This window comes from Castor canadensis, chromosome 6 (genome assembly GCF_047511655.1).
Source record: "Castor canadensis chromosome 6, mCasCan1.hap1v2, whole genome shotgun sequence".
NCBI lineage: Eukaryota > Metazoa > Chordata > Mammalia > Rodentia > Castoridae > Castor > Castor canadensis.
The window spans coordinates 124,564,970-124,588,924 of NC_133391.1; the positions used below are offsets into that span (position 1 = coordinate 124,564,970).

At 40.0% G+C, this 23,955-nt stretch overlaps 1 protein-coding gene and 1 pseudogene across 3 annotated transcripts in view; one reads left to right on the forward strand and one right to left on the reverse strand.

The window, feature by feature from the left end:
* The window catches only part of Rgs7bp (regulator of G protein signaling 7 binding protein), a 101,406-nt gene that overhangs the window by 8,992 nt on the left and 68,459 nt on the right, over nt 1-23,955 (reverse strand). For 2 of the 3 annotated variants that reach the window (XM_020160395.2, XM_074077408.1), the window contains exons 4-5: nt 10,100-10,247; nt 6,230-6,300 (exon numbers count right to left, since the gene is read on the reverse strand). In XM_020160395.2, the coding sequence (XP_020015984.1) occupies nt 6,230-6,300; nt 10,100-10,247 (219 nt within the window). The remainder of the gene's footprint in view (nt 1-6,229; nt 6,301-10,099; nt 10,248-23,955) is intronic. The other variant, XM_074077410.1, reaches the window with a different exon arrangement.
* Nucleotides 18,194-22,658, forward strand: LOC109684136 (synaptojanin-2-binding protein pseudogene; annotated as a pseudogene).

Consider the following 23,955-nt stretch of genomic DNA (forward strand, 5'->3'; position numbering starts at 1 on the left):
AGAGAGAGATTCGGTGAACTCAGTGGTTCTCAAATGCATCAGCACCATCTGAGGGAATGTTAATGCAGACTGTTGGCCCCACTTCCAGAGTTTCTGGATGAGTAAGTCTGGGGTGGAGACAGAAAGCCAGCATTTCATACAAGTACCCAGACATGCTGATGCTGCAGTCCTGAGACCACACTTTGGAAAACCATTGAATTTGTGGAGGAATTGCTAAGTGCAAGGACCTATGTTCAGTACTGGCAGTAATATCATGATGGCTTCTAATAGAAAGACAGTCCCTGACCTTAAGGAATTTTCCTTGAGGAGCTATGAGGCTTCATTAAAAATGCCACAATGGAGATCCAAACACAGCACTGTGAGAATTCCCAGGAGAAGGAGCAAAGGGAGATTACTCCCATTTAGAGGAGAAGAAATACATTTATAGAAGATTCCTAGAGGCTTTGGTGATCATTCTGGACTATGAGGAATGAGGACTTGTTGAAGGGTGTGGATCTTCTGAATAAAGGGAACAGTATTGAACAAAGATATAGAGGTGACCAGTGCAGGCTAATTTGGGTTCAAGTAAACAGTATAGTCTGGTTGTAATGAATAGTTTCTGAGTCTTTCTTTCTTTCTTTCTTTCTCTCTCTCTTTTTCTTTCTTTCTTTCTTTCCTTCCTTCCTTCCCTCCTTCCTTCCTTCCTTCTTTACGAAAAGTCTCTCTCCTTAGACAAATGGTAATTACCCCCTCAGGCTTAACTTAGACATTTCTTTTCCTGCAAAGTCTTTTATGACTGCTTGTGCTCTGCATTCCTTCATGTTTCCATCCTTTCTATAAAAAATGGCTATCAATCTTTATTGATTATGTGCATCCAATATTGTCCTCTCACCACTCTGTAAGCAATTCTTTAAGAAAAATTTCACACATTTCCTCTTGTTGCCCCAGCTCTTCATCTCCCACTCACCCCATCACCCTCTTCAGCCAGTCTTCCATGCCCCAAATTCCATTTCACCTGCTTTTGCCAATGCCACCTGTGACTACCTTTCTGCTAATTCCTGTGGACACTTACCCATCTCAATCACCTTGCACTAGCAGCCATTCCTTCCTTGCAACCTTGTTTGTTTCATTTCATAATGCTTTTTTGGTTTTCTTCTCAGGTCCCTTTGTAAACTACTTTTCTTTCTCTTTTCTCCTTAAAATTTGGCATTCCAGTATTCTTTTCTCTGCATAATTCTTGTGGGTGGTCTCTAGTATTTGCTAAAGATGATCAGATTTGTTGCTAGTCCTACCAGATCATAGGTCTCACCTCGACACTACTAACCATTGAGCATTACTCTTGGAGGTTTCCCCATGGCCAGAACTTCAATCATTTTCTACTCTACTGCTCCTCCTCTTTTCTCTCTAAATGGCTGACTCCATTTTCCAAGTCTGGACCTGGGTTTCATCTTGATACTGCCTTCTCCCTTATGCACCACACCTGACTGGCCATATTCTCTTCGCTAATGCCCTGGCTTTAGCTCAGATCATAGACATTTCATACCTGGAATATATACCTTCCTCCTCACTGAATGCTTCCAACAGCTACAGGATAAAATCTACCCCTCTTAATATGGCTTACATGTCTCTTAAAGATACAGCCCACCTACCTCTCTTATCTCTCTCTTAAGCCTCTTCCTATTCCCTTTCCCAACTGCTGAAGTGCTATAGTCTATAAAAATATCCTGCTCTTTCGTCTCTCCATACACCTGCTTACATCCAGTATCTTCTGCCTAGACTATCTGGTTTTTTTCCACCTTTATCTTTGGGTAACTCCTACTCATCCTAAAAAATGTCAGCTCAGCTACTTTCCAAAAAGCAAGCTCTAATAATCCATCATTTTCAACTTAAATCTGGGCTAAGTGAAAATCCAACATGCTCTTGTAGCAGCCTGTGCTATATGATGGCATTATAATGTTGCAAGCACTAATTTCTGTCTTTTCAATAATGTGTATGTACACATGACAGTTATTTTTAGAATTTGTATGTCGACCCTGAAGTCTCCACCATGATCTCTGTGAGGTGAAGCACATGTCATTTGGAAAAGCTTCCCAGGAGAGTCTTATCTAGTTCTTTCCTGCTGAGAGGGACAATTTCTAGGGGCAGAGACGTCCCCAGCGCTATCCCAGAACTTAGCACATCATAGGTGGCCATTACATCATGTTGGATGATGATAAGGACAGCAGTTACTCAGGTGAGAGGTCTGTTCTTCCCTCAGTAGACAATGAGCAGACTCTTACCATTTGTGAGTAGGGGCTCAGCACAGTCAGGGTAACACATTAGAAATTGATGTGTGGATCAGATTGGAGGAGAAAGAGGGATTATATATTTCATTCTGAATCTTGAACAAAAAGTTGCAGAGATTACAAAGGATTCGGGCTACTGGAAAAACTGCCCAGAATAACCACCAGACATGGAATCACGGAAAATCTTCATATAAAACTCTGGGGGGAAGGACCTAAAAGGTCACCTCCAGGAGAGAGAATATCTAAAAACTCTTCTGCCTGACATGGCCAGATTTGTTCTGGATATGAGGGGGCCAGGTTAGAGAAGACTGGTGGGGTGGGTTGTAAGTCTGGGAGAACTGTTGGTAGGCCTAATTAAGTGTGGAACACTACTGTGCAAAGGAGGGCATTCATTCTAGAGCATATTCCACTCCTGACTTAGCTACCTCTAGACCAATGCTAATGGATGCTATCAACAACTGCGTTCTACGTGAGAGTGGACGTAACAATACATCCCATAGCATCCACTGAGCATTTTAGAAAAGGTGAAACTGTCTTTCAGGTTTAATTTATTTCTGCTGGTTTGTTTTGTTTCATAACAGCATACATTTAGGAGGTGCTTGTTCTTCACTCCCAATCTCCTTTTAGCCTTTGTCAGTATCCTTGTGGGCCCTCCACAGGTGGTTCCATTTGTAATCCATTTGACACAGCAAGACAATCATAATTAATGAAGCTCCCTACAGCACTGCCAGTGACCCAGAATGGAGGACAGGAGGGGCACTGAAGCAGGGGAAAGAACAACGGGCTGAGGGCCAGGAGACATGGATGTTGCCTGCAGCCTGCTGTGGAGCCGCCACAGAACAAGGGTGGCTTGCTCTTCTGTGCACCTCTTTGTCTCCAGTCCTAAACTGGAGAGACAAGAAAGAAAAGGCTTTGTCTAAAGTGAAGGCATCATCATTAACTATGATGATGCCCTTAGCCACCCTCCTTTCTTTTTTCCACTGAAAATAAATTTAAAGTAAACTTATGAGTCAAGTTTTGATTGTGTAGAAAGCAGGAAAGATATGATTAAATCTTCAACTTCTGAAATAAACCCACAACAGTTTTTGATTAGAGGTACCAGGATGGGGCCTGGAGAAGAGGGAACTCTGAGCTGGCATGGCATTGACATGGTCAGGGTTCCAGACAGGAAAAATGAGGAAAGTGGTATCTTTTCCCCCTTTTCTGTTTCAAACATACATGGAATAAAAAGAGAAAGGAAATAAGAGCCAGAAACAAAACAGACAGCTTTTTACAACGGTTTCCATCTAGTTAGATTTATGTTTTGACAATAATTATTCATATTATTTTTATTTTACCCCACACCATTTCCTGCACACATTAGCCTAGACCTGTATAACACACAAATCACCAGAATGGGGAAGCCGTTGTAGTCTATCTCAGTCTCTGTAGTCAGAGAGAAGAACCTGATGATTTGTTTATTAAAATGATGTCAGATGCATCTATCAAAGAATGTTCCCAGAGGGACCAGAAGAGACCTGTTTTCCTGCTCTCAGGCCCCGTCTGGACTCTCCAGTCCATTTTCACACTGTCTTCCCACTGGTCAGCTCACAGTGACAGCATGCTCTGAGTGCACATTAAACAGGTAGAGAACAGAGTCAGATTTTTACACGCTGAGAGTTTCCATTTCTCACCCAAATGAAGAAACCTGAATTTCCAACAACCCTTCACTTCAACTTTTTTTTTTTAACTATTAAAATCTTACTGAACCAGTTCCTTCTGAGTAAGACCTGGTATCTGCTAACTTACTCCTCTTCATTTTCAAAATGGATCCAGAGTTCAAGCCCTGATATCACTTATTTGATGACTATTTCCTTTGCACTTATGCTTTTACATAGAGTATCAACCTTTATTACTATTCTTATATTTAAAAAATGTATTTAAAGTTCTAATTGTTTTTCTTTTTATAAAAGTAAGAAAAACTTATACTTTCTATGGTTATAAAAATGACCTAAGTAAAATGAAATTTCTGTTTTTCTATTAATGCACTGTTTGAAACCTGCTGGATGAATTTTCACTGGATGTGGAGGGAATGTTTAAGATAATTTGATTTAAAATAAGGGCTTCCTGGCCTCCATGAAATTAAGACTAGGGACCCTGGGCAGCCATCCTCCTAGACAGCTAAATGTGAGTTTCAGCAAGAGGCCAGTGTGCTGTTGATGGGGGAGACTTGTCAACCTATTCACAATGAGGACACACACTAAAGTCCCAGTGGTCAATGCCCTGAATTGGAGGCTCAAGACAGACTACATGGCCAGGACACATAGTCCCCTGCAGAATGAGTGGTAGCAAGGATTATTCTATTGGATGGTATTTGGGGTTATAAAATAATAAGTAACATAATTAGTAACAATAACAACAAAGCATCCATCAGGGTTTTTGCTGTTTGTGAGGTTGGTAGTAGTCATATGGCACCGTGCCTCATTTAAACCTCACACGACCCTCTGAATTGGGCGATGAATGAAAGAGCCAGCATTTGAACCCAAGGCTAACCTTAATCCAAGGCCCTTGGTTATTTCTAGCAACAATCTTCCGTGTTGTGGTCAGGACAGTCTCCTACTACTACAACATATCTACTGTCTGAGTACTACAAAGCACTCCAGTCATGGCTCAAGCCAGTTGGCCTTGTGGCCAAGTCCTTCAGGTATAAGCTCTCCCTGAAGGAGAGCTACCTGATGCACCACATTCCTGCCTCCTATTTCTGATCCCCTCCCTTCTGCTGCTCAGGCCACTCTACTTCTCAGCCTCTTCCACTGGTGTTCTCACTTCCACCTCTCTACCTTCTGCCGAGCTACTCCCTGAGCCAAGAGGCACTTCAGTTCTGCTGCCAAGTCCTCCTCCTTCCCTCCTCCTCATTCTGCTCCCAAACAAGCCCCACCCTGTATTCCCTCCCACCCAGACTTTGCTCAGTGGCAACAGGAGGAGTTTCTTTCTTACCTCCTAAGAGCCTTTCCCACCCTCTTTGTACCACTTTCTGAAACTGATGCTCCACCCATGGTTTCTCTAGCCATGTATGCTTAGTGAAAGTGCTTATTATTCATCCTTTGTACACATCCTCTGTCCTGGGGACTGCAAAGTTCGGTGCAGATTTAACAAACGTTGTTGGTGCCAGGTGTTGTTCTACTATGTTCCAGGCTCCAGATACTTGGGATACAATAGTGAACAAAAGCATAGAGGGGCCCTTCCTTCATTGTGGTGACTCTCCCCCTTCCATTTTTGTGTTGGGATAGCTTTGGAGATGGACTCCTGAGTTGAAGCTCATATTCCAGTTTTTCTACTTATAGTCTGTATAACTTTGACAAAGTTAACTAACCTCTGTGTCCTAGTTTCTTGTAAATTGGGAAATAGTAATAACATTTACCTCAAATTTGTTACTTAAAATTAAATAAGGGGCTGGAGATGTAGCTCAGTGGTAGAGCACTTGCTTAGCATGTACAATTCCCAGATGGCAAAAAAAAAAAAAATCAGTTAATACATGTAAAGTATTCAAGATAGTGACACACTGTGAGTTCTCAATATATGTTAATTATTGCTATTACTTTTTAAAGATAATTAGACATATAAATGCCAGGAATCTTCCTTTGATAGTATTTCTAAGTCTCCTTCACTAGGCTGTAAACCTCATGTAACCAAGGGCCAACTTCTCAGTCCTTTCACGTGGCCATCGCTGTGTTTTTCACAGCCTGTGACAGGTCCAGTAGGGGAGGAATCTGCTTCTAGGTCAGAGTGAATCTTGGCCCCCTCCAGACTAAAACCTGGTTCATTTGAGACACTCTAATCTTATTATGACATATTCTCAAAGAAAGACAAATATATGCTCAATGCTGTCTACTGATTGTGGAAAATGCTTTACTTTCTAAGAAACAAGTCCCAAGTTTATCACGTGAAAAGCATTTTCAGCATCAAAGAGAAATGACAAAGCTCACCTTGATTTTTCAATGGTAAAGGCATAGTTTCCCTGAGTTTGCTTAAAAGGTTTTTCATTTCTCGCATGTCTCTGTAAAATTGACAAAGAGAAAGAATAATCAGCTGTAAAATTTCAAAATAAAATCTCAAATAGTCTGCTCTATGAGACAACTGAAGGGCAAGAATCTGTGCCTGATTGTATTAGCTCTAGCTTCCAATGGGCATTTATTGTATATATTTTGCTTTTATTAAAAAAAAAAAACTGAGATGATTGACTTTGGAAGGAAGAATTGTTCTCCCAAATGTTTCCATTGGGCTTTCTACAGAAGCTCTGACCCAGCTGAGTTCAGAGAAGTGACTTTGTTAATGAGGACAGTATTTCTGATTCACAAGGGAGAGACCAAGGATGCACAACTGGAACAACAGACCCTTAGGGAAAGTTAAGGCTTGTGGTGCCGTGCAGGTTTCTCACTGTTGACTACTTGGGTTTAAAAGTCTCTCCTTACTGATCAGAATCCATGAGGGCTTACTAAATTGAATGATGAGAGAGTGATAATTTTTTTTTGTCAGTGCTGGGAATTGAACTCCGGGCCTTGTGAAGGCTAGACAATCACTCTACCATTGAGCTACATCAGTAACCCTTAGTTTGTTGGGACAGAATCTTGCTATGAAGGCCAGGCTGGCCTTGAATTTAAGGTCCTCCAGCATTGGCCTCCCAAGTGCTGGGATTACAGCTGTGTACCACTACGCATGGAGGATGATAAATTCTAAAACCGCCAGAGAAGAGCTCTTCACAATGGAGAGGGGAAGAGAGAGAGAGAGAGAGAGAAAGAGAGAATCTGAGGACAGCTGGGTCTTCTGCCACTGACTTGTCCTTACAAGTTCCCTGGCTCCTCAGCCTAGGGCATGCCATGTACTCCTCCAGCAGCCCCCCTAACCTGAGAGGGCATATGATTATAGAGCCAGTACTGTAGAGCAGGCACAGGTAACTACTTCAGGGGGTTCTAGTGTCTAGGTATGGGAGAGGTGGCCTTTTGAACCCTTTGGACAGTGGCTCCGCCACATATGCAGGTGTGGCACAATGGAGACAGTGACTGCAAACCCCAAGGACATAGTGGTAGGTTCCATCTAATACAGCCCAAAGGATCTTTTGGTGCAAACTCCAGACACATCTTTTAATTAAGTCTAGAATGGACGAGCATTACCAAGCATTGTGTTTAAGAATGTTTGTGGGGGCGGAGGGAGAAAATCCTAAAGTTGAAGAATTTCTATCCTTTTTTTTTTTCTTCTTCTGGTATTTGAGGAAAGAGTGAGCAGCATTCAATTTCAAGTATGAAACCCTCAGTCTCTTTCACAAAGCACCACTGTTCTGTTGAGTGTGATTTGAGGGGCACTCTCTTGGGTGCCTTCATAGACCCCAAGGGGTCTTTTCTCAAGAACATTGACTAAGGTGTGAAAAGAAACTTCAATCTCAGGAACTGCTGATTAGAAAAGTAAGGGAAAGCAGCCTAGTGTCAGAAATACCCTGTAAAAGTATTAGGAGTGGTTTTCCTTGGGTGTGAGTTTGGGGAGTGTATGTGGGCACCTCATGCAGATGAGGCAAAAGGGGAAGGTGGAGAGGGAGGCAGGGCCCTCCTTCCATAAGTGTAAGGGACATACCTGCTTCCGTGCAAGAGTTCCAAGTCAGGTAGGATGGATGGGGAGGGACAAGGAATGCATGGTTAGGACTGAAGCAAGGTCACCTTGGTGGCAGCATAGGAGAATCACTTATGCCTCACCCAGCCCCAAGAGAATCTTCTGGTAGGGATCAGGCGTCAGTGTTTTTAAAAAGCCCCCCTGGTGAGTTAAATGCAAGGCCTAGGTTGAGACCCATAGACCTCGGAGCAGAGAGCCAGGGAGAAGTGAGCAAAAGCTCAGCGCCTGTTTCCCTCAGGCCTCTCATCTCTTTGCTGGGAATCTGGACTTCAAACAGTGGCCAGCCTAACCAGAAACACTGCCCATCCTGTGCGCTGCCCTACCCCATTTGTACTGCCAACCAAGCTGTTTTCTTAAAGCTTCAGAGCTGTGAATACAGTTGCTGTGCAAGGTATGTGGAAAGGAAAATGGCTCTGCTGATGGTTTCTGCCCTGACATGCACTCTCACTGGAATTTTTCCCTTCTGTGAGCAGCAAAGACTTTTCTATTTTATAAATTAAGGTATATCACTCCCTCATCATTTGTCTTCAGTTTTATCAAACAACCTTAATCATTTTAAATTACTGGACATTCAAGCTTACACAAAATCCAAGTTCTATTAATGGCACATAATTACCACAAGTTCCAAGTATCTGTAAACACAGAAATTTAGTAATTAGATTTAGAATTATATTATAATCTGAAAGTAGTGCCACAATAGCTATAAATGCCATTGTGTGTTATATTTCTAAAAATAAAAAAAAATGTTCATTATCTTGTAAATGACTCAACCTTTCTCCCCTCCCCCTTCCCCCACCAATCACGCAGAACACTCAGTGGAATTGCCCTGTATTCATTCAACTGTTTTGTGCCAGCTCTGAGGACATTAGTGGCAAAGGGTATGGATATCAGTGTGAAGGACAATAAACAAGGGTTTCATTTTTTCTGTCTCACAGAATGGCATTTTTAGCATCTAAATGGGACATGCCACTTATTGTATTGTTACTACTTCCTTTTCCCAAATGAAAGAGAATCACTGTCGAATTTCTTCCTCCCAGGAAAGAAACTCCCTCTCTTAAGTGAGCTATCCATGTTAAGATAATGCATTAACTTGCTTCTGCCACTAAGGGGCCATCAGCTGCATTCTGGAAGTGTAAGAGACAGAGGTTCCAGGAAAAGCTCTTTGTGAACTGGACAGAATGCTAAGAGCTAGCCATACCAGATGCCTGAAATCTGAGAAACTTCTAGAAGCTTCTGTATGATTTTAGATTCTTTTTTCTTAAACAAGTGGAAAATTTGGGAACCAGCCAGAGGGATAAACTGTAACAGTATGTAGATCCACCTTTCTCCCTTCCAAGGAAGCTAACTGCATTTTTTTTTTGAGACAGGTCTCACTATGTAACCCAGGCTGGCCTCAAACTCATGACCCTGCTGCCTCAGCCTGCTGGGTTCTGGGATTATTGATGTGTACCACCACACCTGACTTGTTTTCATTTTCTGTGGAGATATGATATGCTAGAAGGGAATAAGCATCCCCTATAGCAACCCACTATAGGATTTAGACTGCTTACCATCTGTAATTGGATACGGTTTGGATACAAAATGGCCCCAAAGGCTCATGTGTTGACAGCTTGTCCCCAGCTGGTGGCAGTGTTAAGAAGTGATTAGATCATGAGGGTTCCATCTTAATCTATGGATCATCCATTGATGTATTCATAATTTGATGGCATTATGGGGAGGTAGTAGAAACTAGGAGGTGGGGCTTAATTGGAGCAAATAGGCCAGTGGAAGTGAGCCTTTGAAGGGTAAATCTTGTCGCTGACCCCTTCTGCTTTCTCTCTGCTTCTTGGCTGCTTCTGGGGGAACAGTCTTCTCTACGACATGCTTCCTGCCATGAAATCTTGCCTGAACTCAGAACAGTGCAGCTAGCTGACCATGACTGTAACTTCTGAAACCAGGAGTCAAAGTAAATCTTTCCTCCTTCATTACTGTTTTTCTCAGATGTTTTCTCAAAGCAATGCAAAACTGACCAATACACCCTCTCTCATCCGCAGATTAGGCAGTCTCTGGGGTCTCTGCCAGCACTACAATTCCTGACAGACCAAAGAGAGCTCTGCCTCTTCTGCCTGAAATAGAAAACTCTCGACTGTCAGTAGTCCCTAAGAACACTGGCTGGGGGAGGACTGGCACTCTATTTAGGAGAACTTCCCACTTACCTTTCAGTGTTCTCAATGTCTGTGGAAACCTGCCAGGAGTGCTGCTGACTCTCTATGGGGGATGAGGAGGAGTCCTCCAGGGCAGGTGTTTCAGCGCTCTCTTCTATCTTGCAATCCAAACTCTTTACTCCCCCACCAGCTTCTTTTCCTATGAAAGGCAGGTTGTTGGTAAAAAAAGAAGGGGATAAGAAAACATAAATGCAAATTCTATACAAGGATGTCACTTCAAAGGTTGGCTATACTTTGAGTCAAATGCTACGTTAACCCCAATAGCTTTCTGAGTGATAAAATAATTTGTGTGTGTGTACAAATGTGTGTGTGTGCCGAACATGTTTTCACAACATTCTGGGATAGTTGAGGTCAATGCAACCTGAAGATCAAGAAGTATTAAGGCCCCTGTTTTTGTTGGTGCTCTGTAACCTGTTCTGAGTGAGTTGGATGAAATTAGCTTGGGGGTATAGGGGGTATTTAGCCTGTGAAACCATGCTGTGCTTTGTCTCAGATGCAGGGGTAGGCAAAAGGGCCAGGAGCAGGTGACACTCAGCAGGAACAATGGGAACTCCTACTGTTCTCTCTGATTCCAGACTGCAGGATCTCTCAGCCTACAGCAGAGATTGTGGAACTGCCTTCCAATTTCTTGGCTCTCCAACCTCCTTTAGTGTGTCCTTCTGTGAGGACAGAGCCCAGCCATATGATCCAAAGACATTAAAGGGTCATCAACTTTAGTGCCATGAGAAGGGCCTCATACTGGGTGGCAGCCCACAGCAAAGCCCTGCCAATCCACTGAGACTTTTATTTACCTGGTAGATATCAATTGAATAAATCCGGAATTTTTATGGTTGAGCCATAAACTTATATGAAATTAGATAGGATATTATAGTCTATGGCCTATCTATATTCTGTTAATGTCTCTTATTCTGCCTTGAAAATCTTTGTACCCGCAGGGAGTGTCCTGGTATTCTGGGAATGAGCTACAAGGACAGAACTGTGCTTTAACGCTGGCTTTGTCATTTGTTCACACACTCACTCATTCACTTACAAATAGTTTTTGAGTGTCAGCTTGATGTTAGAAATAATAGAAGTGAAATAAATTTAAAAAAACTAAAACCCAGAACTGCTATATGACTTAGCAATACCTCTCCTACGGATATATCCGAAGGAACATAAGTCAGGATACAATAGAGACACTTGCACACCAATGTTTATTACAGCACTGTTCATAATAGTCATGGTATGGAAATAACCCAGATGCCCTACAACTGGTGAATAGATTAAGAAAATGTGATACACACACATACACACAAACATATAATGGAGCTTTTTTCAGCCATAAGGAAGAATGAAACCATGTGGTTTGTTAAGTGAAGTGAGCCAGGTTCAGAAAGTCAAAGAATGCATGTTTTCTCTCATATGTGGAAGATAGATCCAAAAGATAAACATATACACAAAAACAAACATGATCATACGCAAACATATATATAAAACATGCTTGTAATAGTGGAACTACTCTATGGAACTTGGGGGAGGAGGGAAAGGAAAAGCGAACGAAAGAGCATCAACAATATACATTACATCTGTGCAGGTAGAGGATATAACAGTATATATTGAAAGCTGTTGAATAATTGGGATTAGTGGGAGGAAAGGTGTAAGGGGGAGTAAACGGAAGGGGTTGAACTGACCAAACTAAAGTATACTCAAGTAGGGATATATCAAGAAACCCCTCGAACATTGATTTTGAAATTAAAAATGAAAGACGGGACTGTAAAATAGGTACAGTGTGTGGGGAGGTACTTGTGGGAGGAGGAAGGGTGAGTGGAAGAGATGAAGGTGAGGGAATATGGTTGATGGGCTTCATATACTTACGTGAGTGCTTTAAATGGGGCAGGGAGAGGGCTGGCGGGGGAAATGGTGGGGGCGATGTAACCAATGTACAATGTAAGGTTATTTGGAATTGTCACAATGGATCCCCCCATACAACTAATAAATCCTAATAAAAATGGCAAAAGAGAGAAACAAAGGGGAAGAAAGTCATCATCTCTTTTTCATGGAGCTTAAAGTGCTGGAGATCGACACTATCAAAACTATATAAATAATTGCAAAGCTGCTCTGCAATGTTATGTGGCTCGCTCACTTTGTGCTTTTTACTCTTTACCTTGTTTTACTTTTATTACGAAGACACCACTCTAGACTAGTTAAGAAATTGTTATTTCTCTATCACTGAATATTCGCAAGATAGAAGTTACACTTGTTATTTTGCATGTCAGTCTCATGAAATCCTGCCATGACTTCTTTTGTATTAAAAAATTCAAACAAACCTGTGAAGAGAATAGCTATTCATGGAAAAATCTACTAGAAGTTTTTCCCTTGGATTAGCAATCAATCGTCTTATCCCTGTGGTTTCTAACCCATAAGGTAGCAACACAACGAGAAAGACACAAGCAATTAAGTGGAACTAGTGCACCTTTCATCAAGCTACAGCAAAAATGGACCTCTGAACCAAAACTAAGTTTATACCAAAGCACAAACACAAGTGTACTGATGGGAAATTTTGGTCCTGTGCTGTGTATTTTCTGCACATTGATCCTTGGGGATGGAGCTTGCCTGAGGAATTGTTTTTCCAATTTTATGGTGTGCTGTTGGGTGGAAATTAATTAAGTACATAATTTCACACATTATCATTTCACAGTTGGAGGGCAATGACCTCTTAAAGCACTTGCATTTTGTCTCCTGGTAGACTGCAGCAAAGGCAGTCTGTCCATTGGCTACCTACCTCTGGGCAGAGTTCTCAGAAGAATGTGGCCTTGAGCACAGTGACTGAGACCTCCAAGAGTGCCAATGGCGGGGGGAGGCTCCCCCAAAACAGCTCTCTGCTTTCAAAACTCTGAAGGAGCAAGCAGCCTGAAAGCACCTGTGGGGCTTTTTTTTTTTTTTTGGCGGTACTGAGGTTTGAACTCAGGGCCTAAGCCTTGAGCCACTCCACCAACCCTTTTCTATGTTGGGTTTTTTTGAGATAGGGACTTGCAAACTATTTTCCCAAACTATTTGCCTTCCAACTGTGATCCTTCTCTGCCTCCTGAGTAGCTAGGATCACAGGTGTGAGCCACTGGCTCTTAGCTCATGGAGTGTATGTTTGACTAAAATTTCAGAGGAGATCTGTGGAAAGAAAAATTTCTTAGTGTTTACATGACTTAAAATACATTTCCCTCTCCCTTTTTGTTCTCACATTTGAATTCTATTGGCTGGATATAGAAGTTTATGTTCAAACTAAGCTTCTCTAAGAACCTGGATGACATTGTTCTCTTATCTTCTATTTATACTTAGAGATGCTTTATATGTACTCTATTTATGACTCTCAGAATAATTTTTAGGATATAATCTTTAAACATTTTAAATTCTAAAATGGCTCCTAAATATGTCTAAATATGAGTTCTTTTTATATTTTTTTCACCATTTGATTATAATTTGTGGTTTATTTTCTCCAATTTGTTATTTTGAAAAAATTATATATGTAAGTTTATACAAACATTATATGTAAGTTTACATATATAATTCTATATAAATTATACAAAAATTATCTGGTTATGAATTATTTAAGAGTAAGTTAGAGACAATAATGACACTTTATTCTAAATACTTCAGCATAAGTCTCCTAGAGAACAAGGATGCTTTATTATGTAATCTCAAAACAACTGTCACACCAAATAATTTTAAAACTTTGATTAAATATGATTCAATACAATTTGATATATTATTATTTAATATACAGTGTATATTTAAGTTTACTGAATTGTTTCAATAATGTCCTTTATAGCTTCCTTCTTTTAATTGAGGGATCCAATTAAAGAGTACACACAGCATTTAGTTGTCATGTTTCTTTGTTTTTCTTTAATCTAGAATGCCATCCTTGCCTTTTTCTTTTTTTTGGTGTTCTGTCTCACTATTATTGATGTTTATATGGTTAAGGTAGATTCTGTCACCTTTTAGTATAATAGATGCATCCTTTCCTCTCTGAAATTATTAATCTATGAGATGATTAAAATTTTAATTTAAATATTTGTCTCACTTTAGATTCGGGAGAAATTTTTCTTGATTAGCTACATCTTTCAATTTTGTCTGTTCTTTCAGAATTCTTATATCACATTCGAGTCTCTGCAATTATCTTTCATGTTTCTTAACTCTCCTACATAATCTATATTTATCTTTTGGGTTGAATTCCAAGATAATACCCTGATTTGTTCTTTCAGTTCACCATTTTAGGTTCTCAGTATTACCAAAATGATAATTGTTAAGAATTGTGAAATGTCTGAGATTTTACCCTACTTGCAAGTTAGTCTGTTATAATTTTGTGCATAATGGAAGATGACAGGAAATGCCTGGGTCAGAGACAAAGGTAGTTTATTACTAACACAACAGCAGTAGTCAGCATGTCAGCATTTGTGCTGGTTTCTTGAGTCCTAGTTATCATAGGGAAAGGCAGAAGTACCAGATGATTGCCTGTGTATACACAGTAGGCTATGATGGGAGAGGAATCCCTGAGCTTAGAGTTCTCTAAAGCGAAACATTTTCATTATACTGAATATTAAGCATGTCTTGCTCTGTAGGGAGACACTCTATTCTCCAAGGTATTTGCTAAATAAACATTCTTGAAAAGATAGTGTAAGACAAGGGCAATCAGTGCCTCACTTTGCAAAATGCACAAAATGTGCAAAATGCAACAGAGAATTGTCTCCCAACACTAATGTACCTATCTATTGATTTTTTATTTAACTGATAGTATTTTTAATTTTCAATAGATCCTACTGCTTACTATGTGGTGTAAATAATTATTGTTTTATGGGTGCTACAGACTCATAAATCTCTTCATGTATACTGATGACATATATTTAAAATTTTTTCTTCACCTTAAAATTTATTTTTCCAGTATTAGCTGTATGTTACATTTGGTATCTCCTAAGGATTGTTTTTTCTTAAGATTCTGGTCATTCCTGAATGTCTATTCAGATGTGTCTTTGAGGATTTCTGTCTATCATCCTAATAACAGTGTCCTTTTGGTAATTTGGAGAAGGGGCACAGTGGCTGGAAAATGTGTGTCTAAAGCTTTTTTTCTGGGTGTAAGAGGTTTCCATCTGTGTTAAATTTCCTGGTCTCCCTGCCTGTTCTTTAGGCCTTCTGCTTACTCTGAGTTTCCTGGTTCAAATTTAGAGAGATATACTGAATAATTTAGCCAGCAAAAACCACTGAAGTCTTGAATTCACCTTTTTCTTTTTCTTATGTTGCTGTCCTGGCAGAGGCAGAGAATTATTTCACACTCTGTCCTGTTTTGCTGCTCAGGACTGACATTCACACTAGGCATCCTCCTGGGGCAAGCACTGATAATCTCTGCTGCTCAGTGTGAGGTAGCCTAGCTTTTTCCGAATGCAATTTCAAATACTAATTTCCCTGACAACATTTCCAGAAATCTTTCCTGTGGTTTGTATTTGTTGACTGGGTTTGAAGTATCTGTGGAATTTAATTTTTTTTGCAGAAATATTCTCCTGCTTGAATTTCTTCTGGTGTTTCTTCTCTGCTATGGTTTCCTCTGTTCATTTATTTCCACTAATCTTAATACCAATTGCTTCCTAGCTTTGAGAAATTCCTCAAACTTTCTGGCTTGTTGAAGTGATACTTCTAGATTTTTCAGGGTCATGGGAGATTGCTCTGTGTTTGCCAACCTCTATTTTCTTTTCCTTCTATAATTAGAAAGAGCCATGTGACTGATTTATAGCCAATAGACTTTATCAGGAGTGATGTATGTCTTTCAGACTGGCCCATAAAACTCCTTTTTATAGGATTTCCTGTGCTTTCTGACCATTGGATGGATGCAGAACCCTCCCTCCCATTGGAGAAATCCAAAGAATGCAAAGGGAAATACTGTTTTCTCCCTTTACTCCAGCTCTGGCGTTAGACTGTGAGACAAGTGACTAATGAACTTTCTTGTTCTAATCCATTGACATTTGGTTTTATCTCACACAGTTGTTACCCTACCCTGACAAATATCAGAGCTAATAAGGATTTTTCTTTTCATTATATGTTTTTCTGTTATTTCAATGGATTTTCAGTAGGAAGGAAAATATACACAAGTTCAGTCCAACATCTTTGGATAAATTTTCTTCTAATTACATTCCCTCTCTTTTGACAATGGATAGAGAATGAAAGCAATACATCCCCTTATTCAATAATCATTAATTGAGTTTTTACTCTGCTCTAGACACTGTGCTAGATGCTGGGGATATAATAATGAAACATGCAAGGTGATGAAAGTCTAGAGAGAGCAAAAGATAAGAAATCAGGCAGTGACTCCTTAAGGTAGTGTGTGTCACTGGAATGTTTGAGGTACACATTGCATGGGCATCAGTTTAGCCTTGGAGGGTCAGGAAGTCACGTCTAAATTATGACCCAAATAAAGTGCAGGGAAGGGCCAGAGGAAAGGGATGGATGAAAGGTTGGGCAGGTAGGTTGTATGTCTCAGGAAGAGGGACAAACTGGAAAGGGCTTACTGGTTGCATTTCCTTAAAGAAGCTCAAGATGCCTTGAATGTGGCGGGCATGGTGCAGGGGCAGGTGGGAGACTTGCTGATGAGATGTGAGTCTGGAGAAGTTAACAAGGTCATTTCACAGCTGTTCTCCTGAGCCACAATAAGGAGTTAGCCGAAGAGCTAGTGCTCCACAGACCTGGCTAGTGGCCAATTTGAGATCTTCACCCCCAGCTTCCCTCCTTTGTCTATCCTAGAATGGAACATTTTTTCTCTAGCAGCATGGTGACTTCAAGTCCATGTTTTGCTTTGCTCAAGAGAGTGAATGTGCACTTAAGATCATTTCTTATTATGAGATGAAAAAATCTGTCCCCTGAAAAATCAATTTCAGGGCTCAGTGAACAAATACTTGTTTGGGGAGGAGATGGGGCAGAGGGGGAAGAGAGCCCTTAGAGCACCTTGAAATAGTACTAAGCTACTGCGTCACTGTTTAGAACTAGGCCACCAGAAACTTGGCCATTTTCCTTAGGGTCCTGCAAAACTTTTTGCCTTAAGCTCCTTGGAGATTTCCATGTATTTTTAGCCTGTTTATGGATAACATAAGAGACACGTTTGAGGAAAAGTTAAGGGAAACCCATGAAGCACATCCTGGAACAGAAGGCTGGTTATTCTTATATTTATGAGAAATGGTCAGTCACTCAGGAGAAACAAAAGCACATCTGATTGTGAGGCCTCAAGAATGCCACAGAGCATGTTAGTCTCAGGAGGCTTGGGCATGGGCACCAAAGGCCTAGACTGGAGGGTCTTGTATCACTCCCACTCTAAAGATCTCTATCCTTCTCTCTTTTTCCTGTTTCTATTTTCCTCTATTCCCTTTTGCTCTTTCCCCCTTTCCTCCATTTTTGCTTTCTTGCCTGTTTTCAGTAGCAATGGGAGAAAATGCCATAGACAGTATCTCTTTGGAGTTCCTTAGTTTGGCCACCAATGTTCAGCAAAGTCAATCTTAATTCATTTGATCACTCTTATCCAGGAGTCAAAACAAACAAGCCAATCTTCTTGGTGCTAATACAATATCACTTCCCTATCATTTCTTGATATCAGGAGCAAATTTCCTATATTCTTTGTGTTCCTGACACATTATCTGCTGTGACACTACACACAGAGCAGGCTTCCAGAATAGTTTTCATACTAATTGAATGTGAACAACAAAATGAACAGATGCACAGGTGCTCAGATGCACAGGTGTTTATCCAAAGAGTTTATCCTAAGAGTAATTTTCACAACTGGTAGGTGCTTTTTAAACTATTCGCACCATGAAATGGACTAGAGAAATGTAGGCTTTGTTAAGAAATCGCCCTTTACTCTCTCATGTTTCCAGAAAACATGTAACTTAAATAGAAATTAGTTATATTAATTCAGTTAGTGTTTAACCATATTAAAAAATAATTTCAAAGGCTTTTCTATGTGATGAAAAGAAGATATGCTTTGTGCTGTAAAGCACAGGCAGAAAATAATTAAATCAAACACAGAGCTTCATTTTTGGCTGTGCCCTGGGAAATAAACATTTTCAATTCAGAAGAGACATGGTGCTACCCCCTCCCCTGGAGCTCTACATCCTCTGCTGTTCTCTGTGCTACTGTAACTCCTCCACTGCCCCACAGCAGCAGCCAGCACAGTGGCACCATGGACCTGTGTTAGAAAGCAGAAGCATGAGTGTCCTGAAGCACAGGAGAAGGGAATACAATGAAAGCTACTTGAAGAAGCCCCTGTGAAGGTTTGCTCCATTTCCAGCCCCTAAAGTAGAGCAGAACAGTATATATAATATAATTACTAATTAATTGTGACTTTTCTATAACGGGTATTAGGGCTAAACTATGCTCCCTTTGGGTCCCATGAATGCTTCATTTCATTTATTTTTACTACATATAATTTTTACTACATATGTATATATATATACACATATAATATTTTTACTACATATAATTCTAACTTAAAGTTAGAATTAAGCTTCTTCATTCAATGTAAAATATTTTGTAAATCATTAAATAATCTATGGAGTTCACCCCAAATCCTTAAAAGTAAGTCCCTAAATTTAGTGTTATTTTGGTAGAAAACTAATACACAGTGGGTTTTAGCTCCTAATTATGGTTTTGAAAAATGCTCATCAATCAGTAAATAAGCCAAAGCTGTGGTAGAACTCAGCTAACCACATTATCATTCTTCATTTCTCTATTTGATGTGCTCTCCTGTCCTTCTCCAATGTAGCTTAGTGGGAGTGGACTAGTGTGGCAGAACAATCACCTGCTTTGTGTTGGGATCAATGTGCTATGTGTCCTTGGGCAACTTACTCATCGAACCTCAGCTTCTTTATCTGTAAAATGGGAGAAACATACTAGAAGATAAAATGAGATAGCATGCATAAAGCATCTGGTAAGCAACAGTTTCTGCAGTAAGTAGAAACTATTATCATTGTTGTCATATTCCTAAACTGACAACTATCTTGACAAAAGGTGGGATTGTAGTATTCTACTTACTGGTGTACGACGACATAGAGGTAGACAATAAATTGTTTTACAGAAGTTGGCTATCTGTATATTCTCCAAACACTACAGCTTCTAGTTACAGGTCTTTTGTGTTAGATAGCAATGTTCACGAGGTTGTTTCCTTTTTGTTATTGAAGTCAGATTTCATGTTATCTCCTCAGAGAACTTTGACCATTCTATCTATAGTAGCCAATCAGCCACTTGTTATTTTATTATCTTTTGTATTTCAATTATCTGCATTGTATTCTTTTAATATTTGGGATTTTTAGAAAATTTGATTATTCCCTTCCTTCCTCCTCTCCCTCCCTCCCTTCTTTCCTTCCTTCTCTCCTTCCCTTCCTTTTTTCCTTCCTTCCCTTCTTCCTTCTCTCCCTCCCTCCCTTTCCTTCCTTCTTTCTCTCCCTCCCTCCTTCCTTTTTTCTTCCTTCCTTTCTTCCTCTCCTCATCCTTTTCCTCCTTCTCTTCTTCTTCCCCTACCACTAGAAGATATACTCCACAAGAGCCTTAGTCACTGAAGTTTATAACACCTAGAACTGTGCCTTATATGTGATAGGTATACAATAAATATTTGTTTAAAGAATGAATGCATGTTTCCTCTCAGGATTTGAATCATAGCCTCTATTTTAAGATTTATCCTGCTTCATTTCTTCTAACCCATTGTTCTATTTTGGTGTCAATTGCTTTTACATTGGAAAATAAAGCATTTACTTGTGGCTGAATTCTATTTCTGTCTTTATGTTTCTTGTTCCTTTTATTGATTTGGATCATTTCCTTTCCATTTCTTAGTATGATGCTGAATGCACTGGAGTCTTTACTGTCCATATTCTGTTCTTGTCTTGATTTCATTCTGTATTTTGCTGTGCCGTTGTTCATTAATTTCTCATTAGAGCATCTTGAGCTCTCAGCCCTCAATAGCTTTTGAAAATTTTTTCAATATTTAGCATTTATCTATCCTTCCTGCAATCACAACTCCTTTGCATATTTTTGCCTCTGTATTTATCAGAGTGTCACATTTCAGGGGAAGAACACATCTTATGTTAGGAAGAGGAAGAGAGGGTGGTATACTCTCAAAATGACATGGGGAAAATTTTGTCATAAGTTATGGCAAACAGGCAAGCAGAGTCAGAACAGTGATAGAGTAAGGTGAGATGAGAACAAAGATGAAAGAAGCAAGTTCAAATGTTAGGGGGGCTCCTTTCAGAATGGTAATATTGCTATAATTAATTGAGAAAGTGAGAGGAAAGCCATGGTCAAAATAGCAGGATCTTCCAATTCCCTCAGAAACCTGACTCCACTTTCTGCCAACAAAGTGAATGAAACTTGTAATCTCATTTCACTCAGTGGCAGGAAGCAGGCATTAGTGTTCAATGTGATACATGGGCTTGGTAATAGGAAATGATTTTTTTACCTAACTAACTGTGAAGAGATGAGAACAACTATTTTTCAGTATAAACACAGAAATTAGACTGTGTCAAGCAGTGCTCCAATCTGCAACTTAAAGTGTTAGAATATGAAACTACAAAATGACTAAAATTATTCCCATCTGTCATCTTCTTACACAAAGACAGTTTTTCAGAACCACTCTCTACCTGATATAACCCAATAGTCTTTATTAAACGTGGGTTTTATGTTACATCGCTGTAATTTAACTTTAATTTTGTGGGCCATTAAAAAGGGAAATCATTTTGGTAATGTTTTTCTTCATTTCTTTGGCAATACCATGATCTTGCAAAGTATAAATGATTTCCAAGTAGGTTGCACTAGACTTCTGAGACAGCAAAAATTCAGAAACATGGAACATGGATGATGTTGTCAAGGACTAGGGATACTTAGAATACACTTAAGTGGGAGAGAAGGACAATCTTCATTATTAAATTCAAGTTCACTGTGGGAGCTTTAAAATTGTTTGAGGCTTACTTTCCCAGAAATAAACCAAACTCTTAACCACTGTAGTGGCCTTATGTGCCCTTTATCTACAAAGAGCAAATGCATGTTGTGACTACTTAATAGAACAACAAAACCAAATAAGATATACAATGATAACTGTTCTTCAGGTGGCAGCCAGGGAGATATACACATATAAAAATAAACTTACTGTACAGATTACTAAGAAACAATTTAGTTTCAGTATTTAATCCTGACAAAAACTGATGACTCACCTATAGAGCCAAATTCAATGACCAAAAGAAACACTAAAGAAGAGGGGAATGACCAGCCTTTAGCCACTCACACAGAAGGAAAAGGAATATGCTTACCTAAGGATTATTAAAATGTCAACTTTTATTTTAGCATTAAAAGAAGTGAAGCAGTGAGGACAGGAAGCATAAAATAGGAAGATCATAGTCCAGGCCAGCCTGGGCAAAAAAGTGAGACCCTGCTCCAAAATAACCAGAGCAGTAAAAGGCTAGAGGTGTGGCACATGAAGTAAAGCACCTACCTTGTGAGCATGAAACCCTGAGTTCAAAACCCAATACCACCAAAATAAATAAATTAATTAACTAACGTCATTTAAAAAAGAAATAGAGGGAAAACCGAAAAGGCTGTGCTTTGGGATGCCGCGCGGCTCTTGATTCACCTTCATCTGTGCGGAGCCTGGCTGACCTAAGGAGGAAGCGAGGCGACGAGTGAAAACATGAACCCGGAAGGGTGGATTATTTGGTCACCGAGGAAGAGATCAATCTTACTAGGGGACCCTCAGGGCTGGGCTTCAACATCGTAGGTGGGGCAGATAACAGTATGTCTCCAATGACAGTGGCATCTGCGTCAGCCGAATCGAAGAGAATGGGGCTGCAGCCCTGGATGGGCGGCTCCAGGAGGGTGGTAAGTTCCTCTCGGTAAATGGCCAGGACCTAAAGAACTTGCTGCACCAGGATGCTGTAGACCTCTTTCCTAATGCAGGCTATGCTGTGTCCCTGAGAGTGCAGCACAGGTTACAGGTGCAGAATGGACACCGAGGGGAAGGGGGACCACAGTGTTCCCATAGCAATGGTGCTACTGCCAGTGTTTGCCTTCACCATGGTAGCAGCCTGGGCCTTCAGGAGACACCCGCAACAGCTTTGAAAGACTCGCTCTGTTCCAGTGCTCCCAATGAACTTCCAGTTCTCTCACCCTCCTCCCTACCACTTTCCCATATTTTTCCCTCTCCCTGCATAGCCAACACATAATTTAAAGTGACGGATTCCCACCCAGAACCTTGCTGTTCACAGTCTTCAAATCTTCATATTTTAATGGGAGAGTAAAGGTATTATTTGAAGGAGCGCTAAAGAAAAGACATACTTGGAACAAGTGAAGAGTTACATATTTTACTAGGACTGCCAATAGAAATTCAGCTCCTACCCAAAGAGGGAAAGGTCCAGTCTTGTCACTGTGGGCTATGCCTTTTTTTCATAGCTGGCATATCTTGAAGGTCAGCTGTATGACATAAGAGGAAGAGAGGATTTTTCTTTTTAATGATCTTCCTTGGGAAGTGTTTGTGGCCTTTATTTAATTCCTAACTACATACCTGGGTGCCTATATTGGACACAGGAGAATGAAAAGAGCCTTTTAAAAAAAAGACAAATATATACAGTACATATACATATGCATACATGCTAGTATAATGTTGAATAGCTATGATGATGTTGAGGTAGTGTCATAAAATAGCTTTGCTGAAGTTAATCAGTTCAAAACACTTTGAGGTCTACAGAACAAGTTTTACCAATCTCTGAACTACTTTTGTGGCTTTTGTGTACCTCACAGTGCTGTTAAAGGATTAGCTGGGATGGTTGGAGTCAGGCCTGTGGCCATGGGGCCAGACCAAACCAGCAAGAAACTGAAAATTTAAATGATGTCACTTCTGGGGTAGCACCTGAACCCTCTAGGCTGCTGATCAGTCTTTCTGGTTTCTAGTAAGAGGCAAAAACAGAGATAAAACTGTCTCCCTGGCAGGATAGGCATGAAATCAGCTCTTCTTCTAATTTAGTTAAGATGAGAAGGACTGAAATTACTAGTTTTTTTTTTTCCTAAAGGCTCTAAGTACTTTTAATAAGTTAATAAACAAACTATTTTTCAAAGAAAGGGAGGAAATACATTTTGTTTTAGGGGGTAGGCAAAGTTGGTGGGTATTTCTGTGGAAAGCCAGGTGGAAAATGTGGATGAATGGGTGTTAGGAAATACCTGGGATGCTGGTGAGGTGGGAACCATTGTGTTCATGTTGTACTTATGTTGGTTTTGAAGCACTGAAGATAGCTGAATTAAAGCTAATTTTCTGGCCTTAAGAAAATCATTTCCATCCTCCAAATGTACTGGCCAGATTGGATTATGATTTAAGATTATGTGGATTTTTCCTGAGGCCACTTATATCCAGTTTTTAGCATAGACAATCTAGCAATTATTTAACAAGTCAGCTTTGTCAATCACTCATTGTCTTCATCCTGAAGGGCTTGTTTTGCTCTAGTTGGTAAGAAAACATTTAAAATGGAATTTAGTAGGATAGTGTCAAGGTATATTGCAGACAGCAAAAGAGAAAAGTTACTGAGAATTGGGTCACTTGAGAAAGTTCTGTGGAGGACGTGGACAGGTTTAAGGACCCTTCAGGAGCTCACCGTCTATGCAGGAGAATTCATAAATAGGTGATCATCAGGTAATAATTAAAAAATAGTAATAGAAGAAATGGAAAGGGGAGGCTTTTAAAAATAAAAGGTTCAGCAAAACTGTGCCTCTTGGGCAACTGTTGATAATAAGGAGAAACTTGTTTTAAAAATCCTGATGTAACTTATTCCTTTCAACATGAACTATTCAATGCTTTTTGAGTCTCATTAAAT